This window comes from Nycticebus coucang, chromosome X (genome assembly GCF_027406575.1).
Source record: "Nycticebus coucang isolate mNycCou1 chromosome X, mNycCou1.pri, whole genome shotgun sequence".
NCBI classification, from domain to species: domain Eukaryota; kingdom Metazoa; phylum Chordata; class Mammalia; order Primates; family Lorisidae; genus Nycticebus; species Nycticebus coucang.
The window spans coordinates 74,355,015-74,382,823 of NC_069804.1; the positions used below are offsets into that span (position 1 = coordinate 74,355,015).

At 37.7% G+C, this 27,809-nt stretch overlaps 1 protein-coding gene across 1 annotated transcript in view; it reads left to right on the forward strand.

The window, feature by feature from the left end:
- AR (androgen receptor) overlaps window positions 1-27,809 on the forward strand; it is a 229,692-nt gene that overhangs the window by 179,051 nt on the left and 22,832 nt on the right. Inside the window, exon 4 of the mRNA XM_053579728.1 lies at window positions 16,825-16,941. Coding sequence (XP_053435703.1) covers window positions 16,825-16,941 — 117 coding nt within the window. The remainder of the gene's footprint in view (window positions 1-16,824; window positions 16,942-27,809) is intronic.

The window sequence follows — 27,809 nt, forward strand, 5'->3', positions numbered from 1 at the left end:
ACGATTACTCCTGTGAAATACAACTTCTTCCAGCTCTTCTTTCATCTCAGAAGTTTAACATTTACTAGCTATTAACGTTCCTCTTACTGTACAGATTATTATCATTCCATTATTTTGTCTTCTGATGATATTTTATAACAACTGCTACCCTTTCTTGCCCAATTATTTATACATCATCTATATCCTTTCTTTAAAAATATCATTCATTCGCTTCTCTCTGTTTCTATTTTTCTCTCAGTATTTAATGAAGGCTTGTTTATGCCAAACATTGTGCTAATTGCATCACATATATTACTTTACCCAAAAATTAGAGCTTTCACATAAAAATTAGAGCAAATCTATGCAATATTTTCTTTATTTTATAGCAGATCAAACTAAGGTCCAGAGAAATCAAGTAACTTGTTCTAAGTTGCAGCTAATAAGAGGCATAACAAAAATTTAAATGCAAATCTGTCAAACTACAGTGTCTCATTTCTTTCTAACTATGCTACACTGGCTCCTCTCTCTTTCTGTAGTTTCCAATGATACCTCTATGAATGTCTTATCTCAATTTTGGGGCAGTTTGTAGGATTATCCTAGAATCAGGAAGGAATTTTGGCTTTTTTTTTTTTTTTTTTTTGCCCCTGGTAGAGTGCTGTGGCGTCACAGCTCACAGAAACCTCAAACTCTTGGGCTTAAGCAATTCTCTTGCCTCAGCCTCCCAAAGAAATTTGGGCTTCTTAATTCTCTGGGTCCATCAAAGTGTGATTTCCTAAGAGGAAGTCACTCAAAATAATCTGGGAGACACTTGGTGGAGGTGACTGTGAAATAATTGGGATGCAGGCTTACATCTCCCTCTCCCAGTCAACAGTGTTCTCACGCTCAATGGGGATTACAGTGATAGGATAGAGTGGTGCCTCACTGGGCTCAGTCTTGTCTATACTATCACTGTCTTCTCCAGCTTTTCTTGAAGCTGTGACACAGTTCAGTATTTTCTTAATGGGACCCAGGCTTGAGTTTTAATTTCTAAATTCCATTCCCTTCCTTCCCTTCCCTTCCCTTTATTTCTTCTTCCCTTCCCATCCTTTCTCCTTCTACCCTTTTCTGCCTCCTCCTACCTCTCCCTCTTCATTTTCCCTCCCTTCCTCCTCCTCCTCCTCCTTTTCCTCCTCTCTGTAATCTTTCCAAATAACATGTAAGTGTCATTGATAAGATGTACACTATAATCATCATGATAAGTAGCTTTTGAATTTTCAGTAAATCAAATCAGAATACCCTGTTTCCCCGAAAATAGGACAGTGTCTTATTTTAAAGTGTGCTCCCAAAGATGCGCTAGGTCTTATTTTCAGGGGACGTCTTATCTTTCCTGTAAGTGGGTCTTATTTTTGGAGGATGTCTTATTTGGGGGAAATACAGGGTAGTATCCAAAAGGAGAGCACAATGTGGGTATGTTTTGGAGCTGCAGATCAAATTTTAGTTTTCAAATTTGATCTCAGATAACTTACTTTAGAACTATATAGGAAGAAATATCTGAATAATTTTATTAAAACTTTTCATTGTGGAACACTTGATAAATAAATAAATGACATTATGTATAGTACTTTAGTGCTGTACAATAAATATTTCAGCAGGCATGTGAGCCTTGATCAACTCTTCTTGAGTTTCATGTGATTTTAGGACAGTGCACACCATTCTATTAGTTCCTGTTTACCAGGTTCCTGAAATTTGCCAAAAACTTCACATATGTTATTTTTAATTGTCACAGCTCTGCAAAGGTGGATATTTATGATCCCCATTTTAAAATGTGAACATAGAATCAGAGAGGTTATGCCATTTGCCCAAGTTTTTCTATTTGCCACACCTAGTTAGTGACATTGCTGAGATTCATACCCCACTCTCTCTGATTCCTAAGTCTGTGATCCTGCCACCACATCCCACTGCTTTTCCAATTAGAAAATATCTAGAGACACCTAACAGAAGCTTTACTGTCTATGCCTGATAGTTTCTTAATCTCTATGCTGAAAATTAATTGATTGAGAGATTATTAAGTTCATTTCATCACACACCCCCATCATTTTATATATGGAGAAATTGAGGCTCAAAGGAAAACAGCAACTTTCCCAAGGCCTCACAATGAGGCCTTAACTAATGGAGTCAAGCCATGACTTAGACCTCCTTGCCTCATTCTAGAACTCTCATATGCTCATTTTGTTTCTGTGTATTTATGTTATCTCCCTTTCGATTATAAGCTTCCAAAAGGGAAGAGCTATGATTTCTTTTCCACCCTTACAGACTTTACCACAGGGCTAGACTATTGAACTTTCAGCAGACATTTGTTCACTAAACAATTAATAATTTTTGGTAGTAACAGAGGCAACCTTTCTGACTTCGTTAGAAGAGCAGCTTTACTAATTGTACATTGTGAACAGGCAACACACCTGTTCTAAATGGTAACTATATAAATTGAGAACGGGGATGTGCTGGGAACAGTTCCTCCTGGTGGTTATAGAGTCTAACTTCCTTGTTGTGTAGATGGGGATACGAAAGCCCAGAGGCGGGAAAGGATTTATCTCATGGTCACAAGGACTTTTCTAATAGAGCTATTTAATTATATAATTAGAGTAAGCAATACATGTACAGGGTAAAAAAATTAAATTACAAAAGGTTACAGAGCATAAAATAATTTCTGACCATCCCTCAAATATGCAGTTCTCTTTATCACAGACAACCATAATTAGTTTCCACGTATCTTTGTAGGCAGAGTATATCCATTTATAAATGTATACAAAAATATGTCAATTTTCCCCACACAATTAGTGTTTTGTATTGTTCTGTATCTTTTTAAAATTATAATATATGTTAAAGGATTGTTTCATATCAGTATATAGGACTACCTCATTTTTTATGAGACAGCATTTTGCTCTCTTGCCCAGACTAGAGTAACTCATTTTTTAATGGTTGTATTGTATGGCTGTATCATAATTTATTGGATTAACACCCTGCTTATTGACATTTGTGTTGTTTCTAGTCTTCTGCTATTATAAACAATTTGCAGTGAATGCTATTATATTATGTCATGTCACACATGTATAAACATGTGCTTGGTCAAAAAATACATTTTTTTTAATTTTGAAAGCTTTTGTCCAATTATCCTCCACAAAAGTTGTAAGATTATCATGTAAAATTTGAAAGTGACAAAACTGATAAATGAAATAGTTACTGTTCTTTTTACAAAAGGACTATTGTTTGCTTTGCTGACATGTTCAACACAGAGATTATTTAACTGATCAAACCCCACTGGACAAGTAAATGAGAATTCAGTTTGAAGAAATGTAATCAGGAACACATCTATTGGGTAAAGCATGTGAAGATGGCAATATGTTTCTAAAATACAATTGAGTCTATACAGGTTGCGATTCCAATCACATTACCAAACCCCAGAGGCACACCTGGATAAAAGTGTGTGGAGAAAGGAACAAGGGGGTCAGACTCAGCTAGAAGGAAGTAAAAGCTACAACAAGGGCAGAACCAGTGGTGTGCCAATAAAGTGGCTTTTTGTGCAAGGGGAGGGGGAACAGATTTGTGTTGTTTGCCAGTTTTCAAGATGTAGATACTTCTATTGTGACCAATTTCAAGGTACCAGTGTGATAGCACTGAATGTGAAATTGGGAAGAGATGCCCAGAATTGGTTTTTGTGGGTAGTGCAAGCCAGCTCTAGCACAATAGAACGTAAGGAAAGGCAGCTTTAGAACATAACACTTGGGTCTGGCCAAATGTCAGATGTCCTCAGCAGAAGAGAGCTGAGTTATTCCTTATAGTGTTTTCCTTGGTGAGATTGGAGCCTGTACTCCTCCCTTTTGATCTATACAGATCCCATCTAGAGAACATCATGAATTTTGTGCTCCCTATACTCCTCAACTAAATGGACTGAACTTCACTGGTCTCTAGAAGAACAAAATAAAAAGCAAAGGACTTTGTGAACTGCTTGTCAGGTGCTATTCCAGTATCAAATATCCATCATTTTAATAATCTGATGTCATCTACAATACTCCATAAACAATCAACTCACCTACAAGGTCCAACGCCAAACATTTTCTCCCCTAGCTGCACATTAGAGGGAATGGGAGAGCTTTTAAAAGAATAACAGAGTCCACACTTTACCCCTAACTGAGATAACTTAAATCAGAACCACTGAGAGTGAGACAAAGTGTCAACGTTTTGTAAACACTCCCCTGATGATTTTGATTTATAACCAAAGTTGAGAATTACTGCTCTGCACAACCTGGCCTTGCCATCTGATCAGCTTTTTCTATCACTTCTCCTTCATCGTGTGCCAGGCACCTTGGCTGCCTAGGTATTCCGAGAACATACCAAATTTATTCCTGTCTTTGCATTTGCTGTTCCTTGCATTAAAAATGCTCCTCCCCTGCCTCTCTGCATGTCTGGCCGCTTTTATTATTTAGATCTCAGCTCAAATGCCACATCCTCAGAGTCTTTCCCCCAAAACAAAACAAACAAACAAAAAACACTCTACCTAAATTAGCCTCCCCCCATTCTATCACATCACCCTGTTTTATTTTCTTCATTGTATATATCACCATCTAAAAAATATCTAATGCTTTTATTTCAAAATATTAAGTGAGTACAAATGTTTTGGTTACATGCATACCATTCATGATGCTTGAGTCTTTCAGCATGCTCATCACCTAAATTGCATACATTCTATCTAATAGGTATGTTTTTACCCTCATCATCTCCCCCCTTCTTGACTTCCCATGACCTTTATATCTCTTTGTGCTTGTGTATACCCATTGATTAGGTCCCAATTATTAGGGAGAACATATGGTGTTTGTTTTTCCATTCCTGAGATATTTCACTTAGCCTAATGGTCTCCAGTCCCATCCGAATTGCTGAAAAGCATGTTATTTCAGTCCTTTTATGGCTGAGTACTACTCCATGGTATCAAATTTTCTTAATCCACTCATGAATTGATGGGCACTTAGGTTGACTCCACTATTTGTAAGTTGTGCTGCAACAAACATTCAAATATGTGTATGTGTGCTTTATAAAATGAATTCTTTTTTTTTTTTTTTTGAGACAGAGTCTCACTAGGTCACCCTCAGTGGAGTACCGTGGTATCATAGCTCACAGCAACTTCAAACTCCTGGGCTTAGGTGATTCTCTTGCCTCAGCCTCCCAAGTGGCTGGGACTATAGGCACCCACCACAATGCCCGGCTGTTTTTCTGTTGAAGTTGTCATTGTTGCTTAGCTGGCCCGGGCTGGGCCAGACCCACCAGCCTCCGTGTATGTGGCTGGCGCCGTAACAACTGTGCTACAGGCACTGAGCCATGACTTCTTTCTTTTCTTTTGGGTAGATATATTTACCACTATTTATCATTCATGTATTGTCTACTTTTACCAAAAGATCACCTAACTTGAGGGCAAGGCCTTTGACTGTAATATTCTCTGTTGTTTTCTCAGTTGCCCAGAATAGTGCCAAGAACAAGGTGCACAAATTCAAATTTGGATTATTCTTTAACCATCAGATGATAGTTATGAAGCATTATCTATGGTTGAGCTCAATAACAGATTCAAATACTTCATTATGTTTGAGTTTAAACTGTGAAGCATGACATTTAAGGCTACTCATGGCCCAGCAATCATCTGACTTATCAGCCTCACCTTCTTCCAATTCCTGCCCTCTTACAGAAGAAGGCCTGTGTGAACTGCAGATGCTAGGGAAAGTGGTCTTGAGCTGGACACTGTAGGGTTGGCTTTAGCAGACAAATGAATGTGTGTGTGTGTGTGTGTTGGAGACAAGGAACACAGGACAGAATATTTGTGGCCAAGGAAGGAGCCAATGAAGAGAACATCATGTTTAGGAGAGGTCATTGATGGAGAGAAATAGAAGACAAGATAGACACAGTAACTTTACACATAACCCTTTTGATGTGTACATTTGTTTTTCTAGATTACTTAAACATGCATTCTATATTATTTGTTTTGTGTGTTCTATGAAGTAGAAAATGCCATTATTTTTATCTCCATTTTTCAATGAGGAAGTAGGGCCCACACCTCCAATTAAATATAAAGCAGTGGAGCTGGGATTTGGTACCTGCCTTTCTGACTGCCAGTACAGTGCTCTTTAAATTTTCATTATATGGAGCTTGGACCAGACTGTGGAGCATACTAAAAGCCAAGGCATCTGGCCTTGAGTTCCATTCTGCTACTTCTCACTAGAGCTAACCATAAGGTCAAAAGAAATGATAGTGACAGCTTCATGACCACTCGCAAAAAGCCTCCCTATAGGACATCAGTTGAGGGACCATGCTGAGAGCCCATACACGGTGCTGAGTTGGCTGCCACCTGTGTTTCTGGGTTGATAGGACAGAAAAACAATCACTTTCTTGGAGTCACAGAAACTCTGCCATCTCATAAGGCCTTCTCACAGGAGACCTGCTTTTTGTCAGGACACATACTATATGCCTAGAGCTGTCTAGCCTGTTCTACAGACCCAAAAGCAGTATCCTGAGATTAAAAAAAAAAAAATGAAACTAATGCTCAGCAATGCTTGAGAGAGCTTTTCAAAGAAGAGTTCCCTTGAGTGATTAGGTCAGAGGTTCTAGGCTACCTCAACCCCAGAGAATGTTATGTCCTTAGGATACATGATCTCAAACAGGCCTTGGTGTGATTCCTATCTGCAAAGGTCACTCAGAGAAGAAGCACTTAGCTTCTCCTTTCTGTAGGGTAGTGTTGATGTTTTTTGGGTGAATCCCTTAGGATGGTAAGCAGTGATTTTCAACCAGTGTGCTATGAGAGGATCCATCTTAGGTGTCCCGCAAAATTTTTTAAAGATCATTAATTAAATTATTTCTGAAAGAAGTTCAGAGCACAGTAAGTGTATTTTCTTTTACTCTTTTTTTATCAACATAATTTAATTGTGCCACAGAAGTTTAACTATAGGTTCAAGTGTGCTGTGAGATAAAAACGGTTGAAAAACACTGGTCTGGAAAGTTGAGACTGGAAAAACAAGATAGGAATGCAAGCTGGCTTCATTTCTCCTTGAGCCATACCTGGGTATACTCTAAGACTCCCAGAAAAAATTCTATTGTGAATAGAAAACTCTCGAACCCACTTTCCTTAGGTGACTATATTCCCTTAGTCCATACTACATTCCCTTCTTGTTATAGATCAGTGAAACTAGGTTAAAAGAGAAGTAGAGATATACACATAGTCACATAATGTTTATTGAGGTAGCAGGGCTGGTCCTCATGTCTTCTACTTTCCAGCTCTGGGGTCTTCTTACTATTCTGCACCACACTGTCTCTATCTTTGGCAATATAGGACCAGAGCCTGTTTGAGAGGACACAGCACACTGACAAGGGCAGACAACATTTCAGGTAATACAGATTTGACTTCTGATCCTGATTCTTCTACTTACTAGCTGGTGACTATAGGTGATTCACTCACTATCACTAAGCTTTATTTCTAATATAGAAATAGTTACTATCTGTAAGAGTTTCAGCAAGAATTAAATGGGGTAACATCTTTGTTGTCCACTTTAAAGAGCATCAAGAATGACACAGTAGGTTCTTCTCTCTTCATCGCTTTCTCCAGTAAGTCAACTTTTACTACTCTGTCACTTTGAAGATACAGTAGGTAGATTTAGAACATAACAAGGCAGATTATTCAGGAAAGATGAAAATAAAATATTTTCTCAGTTATTGTGGTTAAATTAAAAGCATCTAGCAGCCTGGATTGAAACTTGGCTATACTTTTTCAAATCAGTAAGCTATCAATATCTTGGGTTTCTTGATATATAAATTAAAGGTAATGTCCTATATCCTCTCTCCTTTGAAGAAGGGCTCAGTGAGATAATGAATATGAAAATGATTTCAAAGTAATAAAGAAATGTTCAGCAAATACAGAGAATACAGTGGGCACTGACTTGAGTTTTAATTCCATCATTCCTATTGAATCATTGTGTAATCTTAGCCAGGTACATTTTGCTCTCTGAATGTCAGCTTCCCCGTCTGTAAAATAAGATTGTTGGATTAGATGATCTCTACCTATTCTGACATTCAAAGAGTTTATTATTTAAATAATAATAAATACAATGTGTTTAACGTTTTGTGCTTTATATATTATTTTCCCATCTAGTATCTCATGTGAGAATAGCACTGACAGCTGGACTGGCAGTGAGAACACCAGGATTCTTGTCTCTGTTTTGATACTGACTCGAATTGTGACCTTAAGCAAGTTTCTTCAAATGTCAGTTTCTCAATCTATAAAAAGAGGATTAGAGGGTTGAGCTAAATTAGGTTTCTAAACTGCTCCACAAAGCACTGGGGCAGGGGTCCTACAGAGTTTCTGTAAAGTGTACCTTAAGGATAAGCCTATAGATAAGAGGAGAAGAGTATTGATGTGACAGGAGTTCTAAAGTTTGTGATTTTAATTTCAGGCAGATTAGGTTTAATTTTATATGTTTCACAAATGAGGCCTACAGGTAATGTTTTAATTTTAAAAAGAGGTCCACTGCAAAAGAAAAGAAAACTTAACTTGTTCATCATTTTTAGATTCCACATATAAGTGAAATCATACAGTATTTTTCTTTCTTTGCTGGGCTTATTTGACTTAGCATAAATGTCCTCCAGGTTCAGGTTCATCCATATTGCTGCAAACAGCTGTGCTTCCTTTTTTTTCTTTTTTTTTGTAGTTTTTTTGGCTGGACCTGGGTTTGAACCTGCCACCTCTGGCATATGGGGCTAGCACCCTACTCCTTTGAGCCACAGGCACCCCCCAAGTGCTTCCTTCTTTTTAAAGGTTGTATAATAGTCCATTGTGCATTTATACCACATTTCCTTTATACATTTATCTGTTGATGCATACTTAGGTTGCTTCCATATCTTGACTATTGTGAATAATGACAAAAAACAGCTAAAATCATAGAAGCAAAGATAAAATGATGGTTACCAAGGGATGAAGGGGAATGGATTGAGTGGACAGGAAACGGGGAGATAGTGATCAAAGGATACAAAGTTCAATTAGATTGGAGGCATAAGTTTTAGTGATTTATTATACAGCACAGTGACTATAATTAACAATAATGAATATTTTAAAATTTCTGGAAGAGTAGACTTTAAATGTTCTCACTACAAATAAAAATGATAAGTAGATGAGGTGATGGATATACTAATTAGCTTGATTTAATCTTTCCGTAATATATAAATACATCAAAATGTCACATTGTGGCCCATACATATGTATAATTATTGTCAGATAAACATTTTTTGAAACTTGATTAGACAACCAAGTATATTTCTTGGTAACTTTGATATTATTGTTGTTGGGTTTTTTTTTGTTGTTGTTGTTTTGCAGTTTTTGTCCAGGGCCGGCTTTGAACCCGCCACTTTATGGGGCCAGTGCCCTACTCCTTTGAGCCACAGGTGCCACCCTATTGTTGTTGTTTTAACAAACCAGTATATGGTGAACATATTTCCAAGTTAAAAAAAGAGACATTGAGATCACCATTAATAATTAATGCAGTGTTTCCTTGCATGAATATGGAATAATTTATTTAATTGTTGCCTTAATATTATTAGACATTTAAATGTTTTCAATTTTCCCTGTTTAAAGAAAGCTACAACGAACTTCTTTTTGTACTTATCAGAGTATTTTCTTATAAGACATTCCTAGAAGTGGAATTTATGCATATTTTTAATTTTTTCAAAATATATTGCTAAACTGTTCTCCAAAGCATTTATATTCTCACCACCAAAACATCATCACCAACACTTAGTATTTATTCTGTACCAATCTGACTTGTGAAAATGATATTTAATTTTATATTTGTGTGATTTCTAGTGAAACTAAACAATTTTCATGTTTGTCCATCATTTGTATTTCTTCAATTGCTGTGTCTCAATTTTCTATAGTATTGTTCATTTTATATAACAAATATATTTACCATAAGTTTTAGATATTTGATGCCAAAATTTTTCATAGTCTTTAAGTTTTATCATAATGTTTATTTTCCATAAGAAATTTTAAATGTTTTCTAGTGAAATTTATTAGATCTACCTTCAAGATGCAGTTGTGATCTTTTTTTTTGAGACAGTCTCACTATGTTGCCTTTGGTAGAGTGCTGTCGTGGCACAGCTCACAGCAACCTCAAACTCTTGGGCTTAAGCAATTCTCATACTTCAGCCTCCTGTGTAGCTGGGACTACAGGCACCTGCCATAATGCCCAGCTATTTTTTGGTTGCAGTTGTCATTGTCATTTAGCAGGCTTAGGCCCGGCTCCAGCCCGCCAGCCTTGTTGTACGTAGCGGGCACTCTACCCACTGAGCTATGGGTGCTGCCTTCATTGTCATTATTTAAAATGCCCTTTTCTACCTTCAGACTTTTTTAATTTTAAGCTATATTTTCTAATAGTACTTCACTTATTTCCCTTTACTTTTTAGTGACATCTTTTATCTGTCTGGAATTTATTTTGATTTTAAGTAGTAATTTAACTTCATTCCATTATCTAAATGCTTAAAACAGTTGTTCTGACATCATTTAGTGAATAATTCATCCTTTCTTCACTGAATTGGCATTACAATTCCAATTGCAATGTGGAATATTACACATTACACTGTGTAACAGTGTCTGTGTTTGTTTTTGGCTTTTCTGGACTCTTTCACTGGTTAACCTAAACCAACCCAATATCAAACTCTTGTAATTATTATGGCTTTATAATACATATATACAGATGCTTGACAGGGAGAGTCTCATTCCTCTTATTTTTCAAAATATATTTTTTATTTATCAATCTGATATTTTATTAATACCAATCTGATGTATTGATTAATCTGATTTTTTATTAATGCCATTGTCATGTGTTTTATTCCTTCAGATAAATTTTTGGATTATTTGTCAAGATTTTATTTAGGTTGTTTTCAATTTATAGATTCTATGGGGAGAGAATGGAAATGATTACAATATTACATCTTCTTAGCCAAGAACATGGTATATGATTCCATTTACATTAGATCTCCTTTTAAATACTGCCATAAAGGTTTTTTTTATTAAATCATAACTGTGTACATTAATGCAATCGTAGGGTACAAATGAAATTGTTTTATATACAATTTGAAATATTCTGATCACACTGGTTAACACAGTCTTTCTGGCTTTTTCTTAGTTATTGTGTTAAGACATTTATATTCCACACTTAGTAAATTTCACATGTACCCTTGTAAGATGCACCTTAGGTGTGGTCCCACCAATTACTCTTCCTTCACCCATCCTCCCGCCTCCCCTCCCCTCTGTATCCCCTTTTCCCATATTCTTGGGCTATAATTGGGCTTTCATATGAAAGCTATAAATTAGTTTTATAGTAGAGCTGAGTACATTGGATATTTTTTTTTTCCATTCTTGAGGTACTTTGCTAAGAAGGATATGTTCCAGCTCCATCTATGTAAACATGAAAGAGGTAAAGGTCTGCATTAATACTCTGCATATAAAGTGTGTGTGAAAAATTCTACATTTTTCAGACTTTCTCTATAGGTTAATAATGAAAATGACAACTCAACATTTTCCTCATTTTCTTTATATGATGCCACTAATATTGGTTAACTCCTCTGCCTTGCCTCCTCTACTTCAAATGGGACTTTTCAGAATAAACAAATTGAAACAAGACTAATCATCTTGACATCAGTACATACTGTTTGGTCATACTAATGAGGCTGACAGAAAACAGAAAAAGTAGGAAGACTATGGAGAAAAATTCTGTACGCTGCCTCATGGCTTCCATTCTTCCTGAAGCTTTTTTTTTTTTTTTATTAAATCATAGCTGTGTACATTAATATGATCATGGGGCATCATACACTAGTTTCACAGAGCGTTTGACACACTTTCATCACAATCGTTGACATAGCCTTCCTGGCATTTTTCTCAGTTATTGTGCTAAGATATTTACATTCCACATTTACTAAGTTTCACATACACCCTGGTAAGATGCACCGCAGGTGTAATCCCATCAATCCCCCTCCCTCTACCCCCCTCCTTCCTCCTCCCCTCCCTCCCCTCCCTTTTCTCCCCTCCCCCTATTCTTAGGTTGTAACTGGGTTATAGCTTTCATGTGAAGCTTTGAATCACACTTAAGTTTCACGATGGAGGAATAGGACCATGAAAAAGATCCAGAATACCATCAAGGATTTCAGCACCAGATGGCATACAGAGGACCTCATGCTAGTCCATTATGTGACCATTCACAGTATTCAAGGGTTTGGGGTTATTCTAATAAGATAGTTAGTTATTAAGCATTTAAATGAGTTCTCCATTTACAGCTCTAGAGTGCGATCTTACCTGCTTCCACATGAAAGATTTGGCCAGTCATTTCACAGTGATGTTTTGTGAGACCTTCATTATAGGTTGTGGAAATAACTTTGCTGTTGGAATTCAACAGTATCAAAGAGCTGCATACAATGTTTGTATTAACTGGTGTTCAAGGAAGCTAGATAGATGTCTGTATTTTCTGTGTTAATTATTCAGTTACCTAGGTTACCAAATGGGAACAGAATACTTTCTAGAACCACCTTGGAGCAGGCCCAGATTCCACTTACACACTTCTTCTGTCAAATGAATACAGACAAAGCATCCATAGGGTAATACACTTCCTAGACAAAGAGCAAAGATGCCTACCAGACGCAGAATGCTTTGTCTTCAGACTGCAACCACCTATACCATGTCTCCTTTGAATTCAGTTTCCAGATTTTGTACTATCGTAACTGGAGAGTCAAGCATCACCTTAGGGCATTTCATTAGAAGGCTTTTAAGGAACTTTATAGCCCAAAGATTCTGTGTTTCTAATTAGTCCCAACGAGTGAGAGCTACACAGAGACAGTATTTCCTGAAAACAGAGTTTTACAATAGAATCCAGAGATAGAATGGATTACATTCAAGAAAGTGTGGGACAACTACTTTGCAAGGATACTTACAGAGGGGATTCAAGCCTTATATGGAGAAGTGGGTGTGTTGTGACCAAATAATTTCAAATTTGTCCCAATCTGTGGGAATCATACCCTAATAAACTGTGATTTAGAGCAAACCAAGGATATGATGCCAGGAAGTTCAATATCACTGCTGAACATAGGTGCAAAAATTCTCAGCTCAATACTGGCCTTATTCCTGGGATGCAAGGATGCTTCAACATACATAAATCAATAAATGTGATTTACCATGTTAACAGAATGAAGGACCAAAATCATATGATCATTTCAACAGATGCTAAAAAGCATTTGACAAGATTCCACATCCTTTTATGATTAAAAGCTCTCAACAAATTAGGTATGGAAGTAATGTTACCAACACAATGAAGTCCATATATGACAAGCTCAAAGCTAATATGACAGTTAGCAGTGAAAAGCTGAAAGCAAGAATGCCCACTCCGACCACTTCTGTTCAACATAGTATTGGAAGTCCCAGCCAGTTTCATCTAAAGGAGCCTCATTTTCTACATCATAGAATAGGGCACATGATAATCTCTGTTATACTCACTTTGCCCAGATTATTATTATTATTAAACTTTGTCAACTAATCAAGTGGGACAGATTATTGTTATTGTTAAGAATCCTGACCAATTTCAGCCATATATTTGGAAAAATAGAATACACAGGAAAAAAGCAATAGCACCCCAGCAGTTGTACATTGGCTCTGTTATCATTTGGGGAAGTGACAGTTCAAAATAGAAGTGAGTTGTAAACAACCCTAAGAGGTTGTCTGCTCCATCTCCTGTCTCTGTCCCTAATCTAAACTGTATACGTGAGTCTTACTTTTAGTACCTCCAGAAAAATAAGTTCCTTCCATATCTATCTTTGGAATCCTCAATCATGTATGTCATTATTAAGTGTCATTTCAAACATTAATAATTTTCTTCAAAAAACCCACATGCCATGTGTATGTATTTGTATGTTTTGATGTGCTGTATGCTTTGCGTGATCACACATATATGCATATATAAACAGATAATTCAGAAACCCACTCACACATGGATGAATTCACATATGTGTACAGCATGTTGCTCATGGCTGTGTTGCATATGGCTAGGAACATCAGTATCTCTCTAAGGCTATATTAAGCACCTTGATTTTGGAGCATTAGAAAACAGACCAAATGACTCCACATGTAAGAGAAAATGTTACAGTTAAGTTGCTATCCTAAAAGGACAGAATAAAAAACAAGACACTGTTATTTTGGATAGTTTTTTCCTTACCAGTAGTACTTAAGCCCTTTATATAAAAGATTCTACAGGTACATTGCAGATGAAAACCAAATGCCCTTCAAGATTTCTAGAGTTGAAAAAGATTTTAATAATTTTATAGTCCAATCCATTTCCTGTTATCAAAGGGGCCTGGAGAAGGAAAAGGACTTGTTCAGGGTCATGAAGTGAGTTAGTGATAAGGCTGAACAAGAATCTAGATCTTGTGACTTCTAGCCCAGTGCTCTTTCTCTTATCTTTTACTTGAATATTTTTGTTTGGTTGTATTGTCAACACCTAGTCCAGTGCCTGACACATAATAGAAGCTCAGTTAATAGTAGATTAATATGTAATGACATTGGTTTACAGGAATGTAAGCTTATTTCTGGGCATATCATAAATAATATCTGTATTTTAAGTCACTTTGTTTTAGGCCCAGGAAAAAGTATGAACTAGGCTACAAAAATGATCTTAATTCCGAATTGGAAAAGAAACAATTTCATGCTTTTTCCACTGTAAACTATCTAATTCACAGGATGATTCTCTTTCAGAAGTGGAATCTAGAATTCCTCTGGGAGCCTTATTTCATTGGTTGGGCAACGATTCCTTGGAAAACTGGGGCCCAGGAACTAGTATTTTCCTGTGGAAGAAGTGATCTCTCAAAGAAATCAAGTATTAATACTTCTAATTTGAAATTATTCCAGTAAGTGGTGTAACTAGTCTTGAGGAGTGCAGCAATGTCAATACTGTTGGGCAGTTCCAATTCTAGAACACAGACACCAGTGGAATTGAACCCACTGAAATTGGATATAGGACCTGCCTTCTAAGATCCATCCTTTCTGTGCACATATTGGAGGCCTCAGTTTGCAGCAGAAAAAAATCTTATTAGCAAACTGTGTGTTCTACTTATGCAAATAAATACTACAGTATGGTAGAGTGGGCACTGGCCTAGAGGACTTAATATTTGCACCTCTTAAAGGGGAATAAACAGAAAATCAAAATAAAGGATAGAAGGAATAGGATTCCTTTATTATACTAACACCAATCCCACGCTCTTGTGAGTAGCATGAGTAGCGCTTTAAGTAAAAGCAGCACTTTTCTGACCGGGTTACAAATGAATTTACTACACAAAATAACCTCCTATAATAGATGTATTTCTAGAGATGATTTGGACATTTTAGGCTTAGTAAAGGGAGAGAAAAGCTGAGTTGTAGCTATATTTATGTTTTTCTTTCCTTGCTATCAAATAGCAATCATTCTTTAGTTTTTTTCCTCTTCCCCACCACAAAAAATTTCTCCTCTGCCAAAAGAAGCTTCACTAGAATCCTAGTCTATTCATCAAACCAAAGCACAGCAGTAAATATGAATATATATCCAGGGCTTGGAGAAGGAAAAGAGTGGAGTGAGGGGATGTATAAGCTCAGGCTGGAGAGGGGCTGTGAGCATGAAAAGTAGTGCATGTTTCAGAACAATCAGGGATGTGTCTTTGTGTATTCCTGCTGGTGACTCTTCATGTCTACACATCTCTCTTCTCCACTTCTGTAGTCAGTCAGTCTGTCCATGTTTATTGAGGATCTACTGTGTGAGGCTTGTGCTAGGAACAAAAACTCAAAGTATTGAGCACATACATAGAGGGAATTAAAGATCAATGGAAATCAAGCAAAGGGTATTGAGGGAGGAGGAGAGGGGTAAAAACTTACCTAATGGGTAAAATGAACACTACATGGGTGATGACCACACTTATAACTATAACCCAAGCATTATAAAAGTGATCCATGTAACCAAAAATATTTGTATTCCATAATACTTTCAAATAATGGGTGTGTGTGTATGTGTGTTTGAGTGGACCTTCACATCTTTCCTTGAGCAGCTGATCCTGAGGACATCTGAGTCTGTGTGTGTACATATGTTTCTGTGTATGTGTGACAACTCCAGGTATACATGACAGTGATCTTCGTTGCTCTGCTGGCTTCAGAGAACTTCCTTTTACCGGCTGTGATTCATTATGCAAATAGTGGGCATTATCTCTGGTTGATTTTTATAACATTAAGATCAGGGGCATGATCACTAACAATTTAAAGTTAGAAATCACATGGTGTTCTGTTTTCTAGAAGTTGTACCTATACTAGTGTTATGAAAAATACGCATTTAATTAGCTCAAGTATAATCCTATGTATGATTACAGGTGTCTGTAGAAGGAAACATTGACCAATCTGAAGTCTCTGCTATACCATGATAAAGGAGCGACAATTTCTACAATTGATCATTTTCTCATGAGCATTTCTGGTTTTATTAAAACTAGAGCATCTTATTTTAAAAACCAGTGAGTAGTCCTAATAATGAAGGTATCAACAGCACTGGCCTTATTCATCCCTGCAAAAATATCTATGAAAATCAAATAATATAGCACCAAATTAAAACAGCTTGTTCTAACACATAGTAGTTAGATTCTGTGTGATCAAATTATTTGGACCTATTCTATGTCCACTTCTCTCATTTGGTAGGATATACTTTCATACATTTTTCTGCCCTAGAAATACTCACAAAAGAGACTCTAGAAACATACTAGTGGCTCTGTCTACTCTTGTATTTGTTCTTCCAGGGAAACAGAAGTACCTGTGTGCCAGCAGAAATGATTGCACCATTGATAAATTCCGAAGGAAAAATTGTCCATCTTGTCGTCTCCGAAAATGCTACGAAGCAGGAATGACTCTGGGAGGTAAAATACTTTTTTTTTCTCTTTCTCCTCCTCAATGTCTCTTTCCCTTCTTCCCTCATATCTAGTTCTCTCTTTAAACCATATTTTCATCTTTGATGCTTCCAAATGAGGCCAGCCATGCTCTAAATGCAGGCTGACCTTTTCATATCCAACATGGTCATCAGCCAGTTAGTGCCTTTTTTTATCCTTAACCATGCCATTTCCCACTCTGAGACTCTGCATTAGAGCACAAGGTGTAAAGCAAAGATCGGAAGAAAACAGAGGGTAAGTGAGTATGCACTTGACTTGACAGAGTTCCTAAGGGGACTTAATGGTACTGGCCTAATATTCAATGATAACTAGAAGCTAGGATGAGGGAACAGAGGAATCCAGAACTGTCATGGGTACAGGATGACCCAGGCACAAGCTGGCCCCCAATATCAAGGAAAATCCCTCAGCTGACTGCTGCCAATGTTATAGGGCCAGCCACCTGGAATAAGAAGCTGCTTCTCTTTTAAGCCTGTGACGAGGCTGCCAAACAGAGCCAATTTCATATCCTACATCTCCCAGGGATGAACAAGTGTTTTAATCATTCTCTTTTCTTTGTAAATCTATTGATCATTTCCAAAAGTCCTTTTTCAGTATCACAGTAGCTGATACAGCTCTTTCAAGGGCAGCCTTCCATCATAAAGCTCTCTGTCTCCTGAATCTATGTCTAACATGAGCTTTGTCATCATTCCAGAAAAGCTTGACATCACTTGATTGACACTTTTATTTTCCATCTTCATATTCCTCATCCTTTCATGTTTACATCTGCCCGATGCTAGGGGCTTCCCTCCTGCCTGCTGCCTCCAAAAAGATGCATATTTCATGAAAAGAGTAAGTTCATTAGTCTACTTTGATTTGGAAATGGCATTTGAACAAAGCCAAGCCATTTGTGAGTGCCTACAACTGTAGCCTCCTACTTGATTATTCATTATCAGCCTGGAAAACCCAACTACCTAGAATCCAGTCCTCTCCCCTATCCTCCCAAGACTAATTTAGAGCATTTGTCTATCTCTGGCTATCTGGGAGGTGCTCAATACCTTGTCTGCCTATGTGCACATTTATAGACACCAACTTGTTTTGTTTTTAACCCTGGAGCAGGGCCATGTGTGGGTCTTCATGTAGATAACGCTCCTCTTCACAGGCCAGTAGTATTCTTTAAACAGACCAAAGTATCTCAAATAACTTAACCCAGGTGCGATTGAAAACAGTTTGAAAATAAGCATCTTAAGTAGTGTCTAGTAGTCCCAGATGTCACAGGCATATTTGCTATTAGCGGCTTTCCAGGCAACCACATCAAATGAAACTCAAGATCTGTGAAAAATCAATGTTGTTTTTATTTTCTTGGTGTATTCTGAAGAAATCTAACAACTGTGGTCTGTAGTGGGAAGAGAGAAGAAGCAGGACTGGAAAGGGGGAGTGCAGAGTAGAATGCAGGAAAGGTGGCAAAGGTATTGATAAGAAAATGTTTTCTCCATAGGAATGTTGCAACTCCAAGAGGAGGGTTCTGATACACTCAAACTCTCAATTATTTAGCCTTCTGGTGAATTATGTGTAAGAGTGAGGGCTTCTCAGGTAGAGAACCCTCATGACTTGTCATCTGCTGATATGATACTGGTAAAGTTTAATGGTAACAAAAGTCTTCATAACATTTGGGCCTAAATCTTAACATTAATTCCATGTCTCAGCCAACATCCTCCATTATAAGGCAGTCTGTGACATGATTACAGTGAACCTTTTTAAGAGGAACTTAAAACTTTTTAAGAGGAACTTATCTCCTGTATGTAAGAGATAATTTCACTATGCCATATAGTAGTCATATACAAGTTTGTAAATTAATTTATTTGACAGAGTGGTACAGTAAATTTTTTTTAATTGATTTATTGTGTAGAGCACTATAACTTGAGTGAGCTTGGTCAACAAAATGAAGACCAGATGAAAAATACTGTGACTGGCTTTCATTTCAGTTCCATTCCCATAGTATGTGCATAAGGTACCATGCTAGGCACTAGAGCTTCAGACTGGCAGACTTCAAGAAATGCTCACAAGATGCAAGGATTCCTGATGTTGTGTAAATGTCCTTGCCTTTGGAGTCAGGCAGACCTAGGTTAAACGACCACCTCCATTATTGACCGTGTGCCCCCTCTGAGTCTCATTTTCTTTATCTGTTATTCAGAGATATTGCACTCACAGAGTTATAATGAGGATCAAATGACATGATGAATGTGAATATCCTTGATAAATGATGATGTGCTAGACAACTGGAGTTATTATGACAGTGAGGTCACTAGGAATTTAGCTAGTAAGGCTATTAACAGCACTTTCCAATGGCTTTTACCCTGAGTTACTTGGAATGTAACAGCTCCAATGGGCAGAAGATAACCAGAACTCATGCTTGAGCAGCTAAAACCAATGAGTACTGCCCAGATCCTGCTCAGAACCTGATTTTATTAAGAGAATCATATGCTATATTCTAGTACCATTTCACTAAAAACAAAGTGTTTACCTTCTTAAGTCACTGCTTGAGGACCAAAACTTTCCATTTTGCTGAACTTATCTCCACTTTCCCTGCCCTCCTGCTTCAGCCTTCTTCCAAATTTATTGTTTACTTGTGAATTCTTTATACATCACACCTTTACTTGAACAATGGAAAAAAAGTTAAAAAAACATTAGTAGGAGTACCCCTTGTGAGTATTTCACTGGTAGACTTCCATTCTTATAAGATTTAGGTTTAGCACAGAAATTTTGATCACCTTGAGGAAGAATTCATATAATTGCATTTTCTTTTCCCATCACTCAAACTAAAATCGTATAATATATTCCAAAATGGCAACTAAGAATGTGGCCATAGGCAAAACCCTTCTTCCCTCTAAGGCTCAGTTTTCCCATCATTCACTTGGAACAGTGGGCTTCACCAAGGACCCTTCTGGTGGTAACATTTTGTGATTTTGTATATGAAACAACACAGGAAAGATTAAGTTTCTCAGCACTTTGTTGGATTGTCTGTCCTCTTCAAGGAGAGGTATAGATAGTCAAGAATTGTGTTCTTTGACTAACAATAATTATAGCTACCTCCATTAATACTTACATAAAATATATTGTATATCCTAAAGTAGACTGGATTGATAGATTATTGAGTGAGTAGAGACCAGAAGGGCTCTCTCTGCACCTTAAAGAAGCTGACACTTTGCAGCTGATGGCTTCTTGGTCTTTAGGCCTCAAGATCTCTAATCTGGCTTTCTCTATAGTGTCCCATCCACTGTTTGGTAATGGGATCTCCTCGACTCAGAGACACTTAATACATAAATCCCTTTCTTTCCCATCTTCCAGACCTACCTATCCATTTCTTACTTCTCTTACTTCTTACTTTTCTTACTTCTCAGAAACATTAGTGTTTCTGAAAGGATATTGGGAGTGGTTGGAATCTCAGGATGGTTTCCTCAAAGAACCTGGTTTCCTCAAAGAACTTGGTTTCCAGGTTCGCAGCTGACCATTTATGACAAAGATAGGCTTTTGTTTGTACATGATTAATTTCTGGCTGCATTTGAAAACTGCATATTGCTAATTGTTTCAAAAATTTAAATCCCTACTTTTCATTTAAGAAAACTCTTCTAAGGTCTCAGATAAGGACCTTCCCTTGAGTGAATTAGCTGTGGATTTTTCACAGCTCATAACAATAAATGCACAGCCATTTATCACTTTTCTCAGCACTTTCTATGGTGGAATTAGAAAGAATCACCTTTCCTGCCATCTACTCCTCTGAACCCTCCCTAATTTCCATTTCCCTCCTATTTCTCCCCAAACATTATTTATTTTTATGTTTTACAACTCTTGAGTTCTCAGATTTTAGTAAATATCAAAGGCCCTTTTTGATTCCTTTCTCTCCTACACCATAGGAGGTTGTAGGCCTTTTAGGAATTTCAGGCAGCAGCCAAACCCAAGAAGAGGAAAAGGAATAAGGATCCCAAAAGCATATGAGAATCTGAAGTATGCAGCATTTTCTTCACAGGTTCCTGTAGCATATTTGAGAAGTCTCTTTCCTACCAGGAGACTAAACTTGGCATCTGAGAATCAAAACTTAACATGTGTACAGGTTGTAATAACCTCTATGAATTCTCTATTTGGGAGGAGGGCTCAGGGGGCCCCTACCCATGGTGTGATGTCATCAGGGACACTATGAACATCCTTGCAGTTTCAAGTATTGAAGCCAGTCCTCATGGCAGATGTCTCATCTTTCTTCATGCTCAAGAGTGTCTCAGCATTGCTACCTCTGGATCCCATGTCCTGGATGTAAGACAGTAATTTCAATGCTGAAATACTGTTCATGTCATGGTTCTTCATAGCATTTATTCCTCTATCTGTCTTCCAACCAGCCAAGACTTTACTGCTTTCATCTTGTCATTCATTTACTCATCTATATGTCCATTTAGCAAACATTTACTGAGTGCCAATTATTTCTGAGACACTCTGTTAGGCATTTGGGGGAAGGAGAGCTTAATAAAATATACTCCCTGCCTTCAAAAAGTTAAACAAGGGAAGACAGACAGTGATAGTGAATATCCCTTCCAGGGGTAAGGAACCTGCAGCCTTGTGGCCACATGTGTTTTTCTGGATCCTTGAGTGCACCTTTTTGGTTGAATCCAAATTTTTCAGAACAAATATTTTTATTAAAAAGTATACAGAAGAGAAACATGAAGATTTTCTTGCTTCCTTTGGTTCTTAAAAAGAACAACCTTGAAATCAGAATGCTGTAAGTTCCCAAATAGGAAATCACTCAGAAGAAGTTAAGTGTGTTGGAAGGAATAAGACATCCAAAGCATAAGGTACAGTTTGAATAAAGGCACCGAGACATGAACAAAATGCATTGAGGGTTTGAAGAATAGTAAGTATGGCCAGAGCTGAAAAAATGGGAAAGAGAAACTAAAACCACATTGACAATGAACTTCGTTATTATACTAAGAAGTTCAGGCTTCGGGCAGTCGAAGATCAATGACCATGGAACAGAGATGATCACATATAATTTCATTTCATTGCATATTTATTTATTTTTTAAGGAAATTGGTGGCAGCATGAATGTTGTATTGGCGAGGGCTTACACTTTAAAAGGGGAGACATTAGGCCCAGTATAGAGAAATTTTTAGCATCAAATTTTGATAAACACCTAGGACTGGTTTCTGGGAATAGTTTCCTCTGTTTGGGCTGCTACCTATAAGTTCTGACCACATGCATGAAGAAACACTGGCCTAGACCAAGGCTAATGGCTTGTATAAGGGGGTCTTCCCTCATACCAAAACCAAGTTGCCTTTGTCTGGGCCAGTGAGTTCTGGTATGGGTTTTGAGAAAACTAGTTCCATAACATGCTCCATAAAAATGACTTCTGTGGTCAAATAAGTGAAAGACATCTGCATATTATGGTTTAGCTCAGGAAGATTTATAATACATATCACAGACCCTGATAAATACCATAATAAAGTAACCTGAAGAGCTTTTTTCTGTTTGTTTGTTTGTTTGTTTGTTTGGGGGGGTGTTTGTGTGTGGGGGTGTGTGTGTGTTTTAAGACAGAGTCGGTTGTGTTGCCCTCAGTAGAGTACCGTTGCATCACAGCTTACAGCAACCTCTAACTCTTGGGCTTAAGCAATTATCTTGCCTTAGCCTCCCAAGTAGCTGGGATTGCAGGCACCAGCCAAACGTCTGGCTATTTTTTTGTTGCAGTTGTCATTGTTGTTTAGCAGGCCCGGGCCGGGTTCAAACACACCTGCCTCAGTGTATATGGCTGGTGCCTTAACCACTTAGCTACAAATGCCGAGCCCTTAAAGAGCTTCGTAACTCAGGATTCCTAAAGTTAATTCAACCACAGGGCCCCATTTTTCATATAAAATCTGTTAGCGTCCTTCAAAACCACTGTTCTCTGGAATATACTTGAGAAAACTTGGGTATAGATAGGTAAATACTCTCCTGTAAGCAGATAATATCCCTAATCTGGATCATCATTTTTCAGCTGTGTGTATCACTGCTTACCAAGTGAACTGGTCAAGAATGTGTTAATGTTCAAGAGCAAACATCCTCACCATGTCTCAAGTGTATGAAACAATGGCTACTAAAGTCACTAAAGTAAAACCACGTTGAAACTGTAGCATTATCATGTTGAAATAGACCAAAGCATGGTTATTGCTCAAGTCATCTAATGGCCTCAAGTATGCATTTCTGACTCAAGGATCATGCAAGGCAAGTTATTTCTAAGAATTATGACATCCAGATCACATAGAGTGACCACTAAATATTTTGGATATCTAGACATACCACTCCACAGTTTAACATTCTTTTTGTACACCGTCCAACCAGCATTCCAACATGTACCCAGAACTGCATCAAGGTGCTACCACATAACCTCTTTGCTAAAGTACGAGGCCCAGAAATCATACATTCATAGAAACCACCCAACAATTGAATTTCCTGTACTTCCTGCCTGTTCAGCAAGAAGCAGAGTGTCATAAAATATTAACAATATGTGACTCAGTTACTGGGATTCCTTCCCTTCTCCTTTGATGCTTTAGTCTAGAGCCATAAAGGTCTTCAGGCTGGAGATGCAAGAGATAAATCTTAGTTTTTAAAGTACTGCTTCCCACACACAATTTTCAGATACCTGAGTGCTCCAACAGATCTGCATAATTGAGGCATGCACAGTGGAGCAGAATTATTATACATTTTGGCATCAATATGAGCAAAATGTGTCTCAGCACTTAGAACCCAGGAGGAGGGGTTGTTTGTTTGTTTTGTTGGGATTTTTTTTATTTTGCTTTAAGAGATCCTGTGATGTAGTGAAAATAGTATGATTGACTCAGATACAAAAGGACTCATTTCTAATCCTGGCCTTGCCCCTTACTATCTTGATGACCTTGGGTAAATCATTACATCTCTCTGAGCCTCAGTTTCTCCAACTATACCATAGGAATAATAAAATCTTCCTTACAGAATTGTTAAGTATATAAAGAAATTGGTACATAGTAGTCATATGATAAATATCACTTTATGCTCCACCCCTTCTTTGTTCAGTGAGAATTGGTATTTATGTTTCCAGGTACCACTGGGGCCTGTTTTCTCCCTATTATTGCAGCATGGCTTTTGGTTATTATTTCTTTATTCTTTCATGTGTGAATTACCCTTGAAATTCCCTCTCCATGGCCTTGATTGTCATCTCCATGTTGGTTACTACACATTTGGTGACACCTTAGAGAGAAAAAAAGTATACATCTCTCTAATTATAATTCTCAAGGCAACTTGTATATGGAGAGAACAAAGACCCTCTCTCTTAATTTTACCAAATGAAATTATCTGGGACAACACATATTTATTGTACCTGGCCTCTAAGCTTTTGTAGATAATTAATTTTTCCTAATCATCAAAATTAATAATGCCTCATATCTGACACCTGAATATCTCACTTATAAAATTTTTACTTAAAATCCTTGAGTTTTTAAAGTATCATAGCGATACAAAGGTTTTATTATTGTTTACTTTTGCTGTGAGTGCTCAAAAATCCCTTAGTTGCTTTTGAGAGGGTAAAATGATATCATAGGCAATATTTTTCAAAGGTAGTAGACAGAAAGCTAAAAGTACACAGCACACAATAGGCTATATATACAACAGCAAGTATTTTCCAAATATAAAAATTCAGGGGGAAAAAGTTTCATTTTTTCTGATAACATAACTGCTTCTTTGAAAACATTGTATTTTTTATTTAAAAAGAGTGCCACCTGTTGTCACAAATTGTAGGATATATTCTTTAAGACCACAAAAATGTTAAATACTTTATTTTTGTAGTGAACTCATACATAGAAAATTTATATGAGCAGGCTTATTTTCTAGAGGTTTTGTACATCTTTTGGAATCATGTTGTTTAGAAGTAGAACTAAGGAGAAAAAATACACAGCCACTGAGAAAACAATACAGCCTTTAGATCATTTGTTATTGATAATATTTCCATAAGAACATGTATCTAAGAAGTAAAATGGAAATAGTATCACTACTCTAGATTACCTATTTGGGGATAAGGTGTCATCCTCCTCAGTCCAGTTATTTTTTGCTATATTTTTTAGGTCTCTTAACGCAGGTATGTAAATATCTTCCCCTGCCTCCCCCCAAATAACACCCTGATAGACCAAGCCGTCTTTGGCTGAAGTGAAAGTTAATTGTTGAGGGACGTTTTAGCCTTTCAGTAGTCAGCAATTAAAACATGTAAGTACTGAGCACCTGCAGAAAACTTGGACTGGCATTAGGAACTAAGAAGAAAATTTGGATCCTGACCAAGAAGAAAGGTCACCAGCCCAAGCCCGTGCAGTGAGGTGTCATGCTTGCCACAATGAAATTGAAAGAGACTATTGACTCTGCTCAGGGTGGAAAATGAGGCATGGAAGCTTTGATTAGTGAGCTGTTAGGCACACAAGACATTAATTTCAAACCATTCCTATCTGCAGGCTGAGTAATAATTCTTGTAGTATTACTGGATTGTTTGACTGCTGCAAGAAATTCAGAAGACTCCACTAAGGAGTCTTTGTTGGTGTCTGAATGACTGAAATGAAACTGTTTAATTCTCCTTTACTTCTCTTCCTCCACATTTTCCTTCCCTCCCCACAATTCTTGTCCACTGTGTGCAGGAAGGTGCACACACACACACAAGCTCTTTAGTATATTTATCAATAAAGAAGAAAAGAAGAAAAAAACTCCAGGTAAACAATTTTCCATTTCCCCATCTCACCTCTGTCTTACAAGTAGATAGGAAAAGACGAAAGGAAACCACTACTCCGAAATAGCAACCACCCCTCTCTCCCCAACTTTGCACCCTGCCAACCATGTCAAAAGACCTGACTTAGGCATCTAATCATGGAGCCTGCTAAGTGTAAGCCATTCTTTAAGTTGCTGCACTCAACAGTATGTCTCTTTCATGTTAGAAAAATTCCAGCTTGGTAATTGCAATCATCTCAAAATGACTAGACACTGAAGAAAGAAGTAGTGATGAAGAAAGGCTGACCTGCTACACTCAAAATGAGGGCTCTGGGGGCTCTAGTGGAACTGGGAACCTGGTGCCTGAGCTGTAGGAGTTTAAGCTTCTGCTTCTCAATAGATTTCAACAAGGTGGTTGGGGGTTGGTCTCTTGGTTGCTGGCTTCCCCCAGTGGGACCAATAGTGCTTCCCTCCTTACAGGGATGTTGTGAGGACTAGTTGTAGAAGTAGTAGCAGATACCATCCATGGAGCTGTGAGAATCATGATTATTATTTCCTGTGATGTGGCATGACATTGGCAGAGTTTTTCTTGATTATTCCTGATTGAATGTGATGGCATCCAGGCACTGACTCAGAAGGATGCAGTGATGCTGTCTTGGTCCCTTGCTTTCCATGGCATACTGCTGGGAAGAAACTTTCCTTCTGGGACTCAAGGTGCTACCATGGACAAGAAGCCACTGTGCCTGACTCAGGCTCCTATGGGCAACTTGTTTCTTAGGCAATTTGTAGAGTTTCCTTGTAAGTTCTAATCTTCTTGACCCTTGCCAAGGACTTAGTCATGGTTGGGAAACCTGTGGCCTTCTGGATCCTTGAGTCCAGCCTTTTGACTGAATCTAAATTATACAGAAATCCTTTAAATAATGTAGGTCCTAGATCTTAGCCTCAGGACCCATCAGAAATTCAGTAAACAGGGACAAGATTTCCTCTGCTCCTGGAGGAAAAGCCACCCAATCCCTCTCTTCAAACACTTTAGGAGACTAGCATCAGACAATTCTCCTCTCCTGTTTCCAAAGTCAAGGTGACTCTACAGGAGCTCACATACACTTGAAGCTTTTACGATGAGAAAGAAGGCAAAATCTGAGAACTGGTGCCTACTTTTCTTGTTTTCTATTGAAGTTACAATAATGAAGGAAAGTGGATAATAATTTTCCTCTTCTAGCCTTAGTGCTCCCACAGCCTCCCTCACCCCCACTACTCTCTCACATCACGTTTGCCTCCCTATCAGGTATGAGGCCTCATTGTTCTTCCAAACCAGCCTCAAGCACCACAATAATGTCTAGAAGGCACTTAGAGTTCATAATATTTTGCACCCTTTCTCCCCCCAGAACCTGCATATTGAAAACAATTTTATTCTGGTGGAAAGAGAGGTGAAGTTTGTGAGGCCAGGAGCAGACAAATATGAGAGGCAGAAGCACTCTCCCTGCCTTTCCTAGTGCCTGCCTTTCCCACCTTCTTTCTTCTCCAGTCTCTGTCTGCCTGTGGGCATGCACATGCACATGAAAACACACATACACACACACACACACACACACACATACTTCTTTCTCTTTACCCTGACTCAGCAACAGTCTGGAGAAAAACTAAAGAAGGACTTCAGTAGAAGAGTTTCCCCCTCTTTGGGGCAAAATTTTAACTTGTAGGCCAACAAGACATTCCCTAATGTGGATTGAAAAGCTAATGTGGTTTATTTTTTAACTGCTTTATATTTGTTTGAATGTTGCATATTTCTGCTAGAGAAATTTTCCCTAAATAAAGCCATTAAATACACCAATGGTATTTTCTTATTTACAACAGACTGACAGAATTAATGCTGTTAACATTAGGCCTTTTTTTCATCCTCTTTTTTCTTTTTTTTTCCCCCTCTTGTTTGCTTTCCAGGTCATGCTGACCTGTTCAGCTTGGACTGTTTCACATTTGTTTTTAATGTCAGTTTAAATGTAATTGTAAAAGCATGTATGCTCTAAATTCATGTAGTTACTTTTTCCAGTGGAAAAGCCTGGTATTCAAAAGCATTTCCAGGCTGTGCAATTTAACATGAGCAGGTTTTTAATAAAACCTTATGC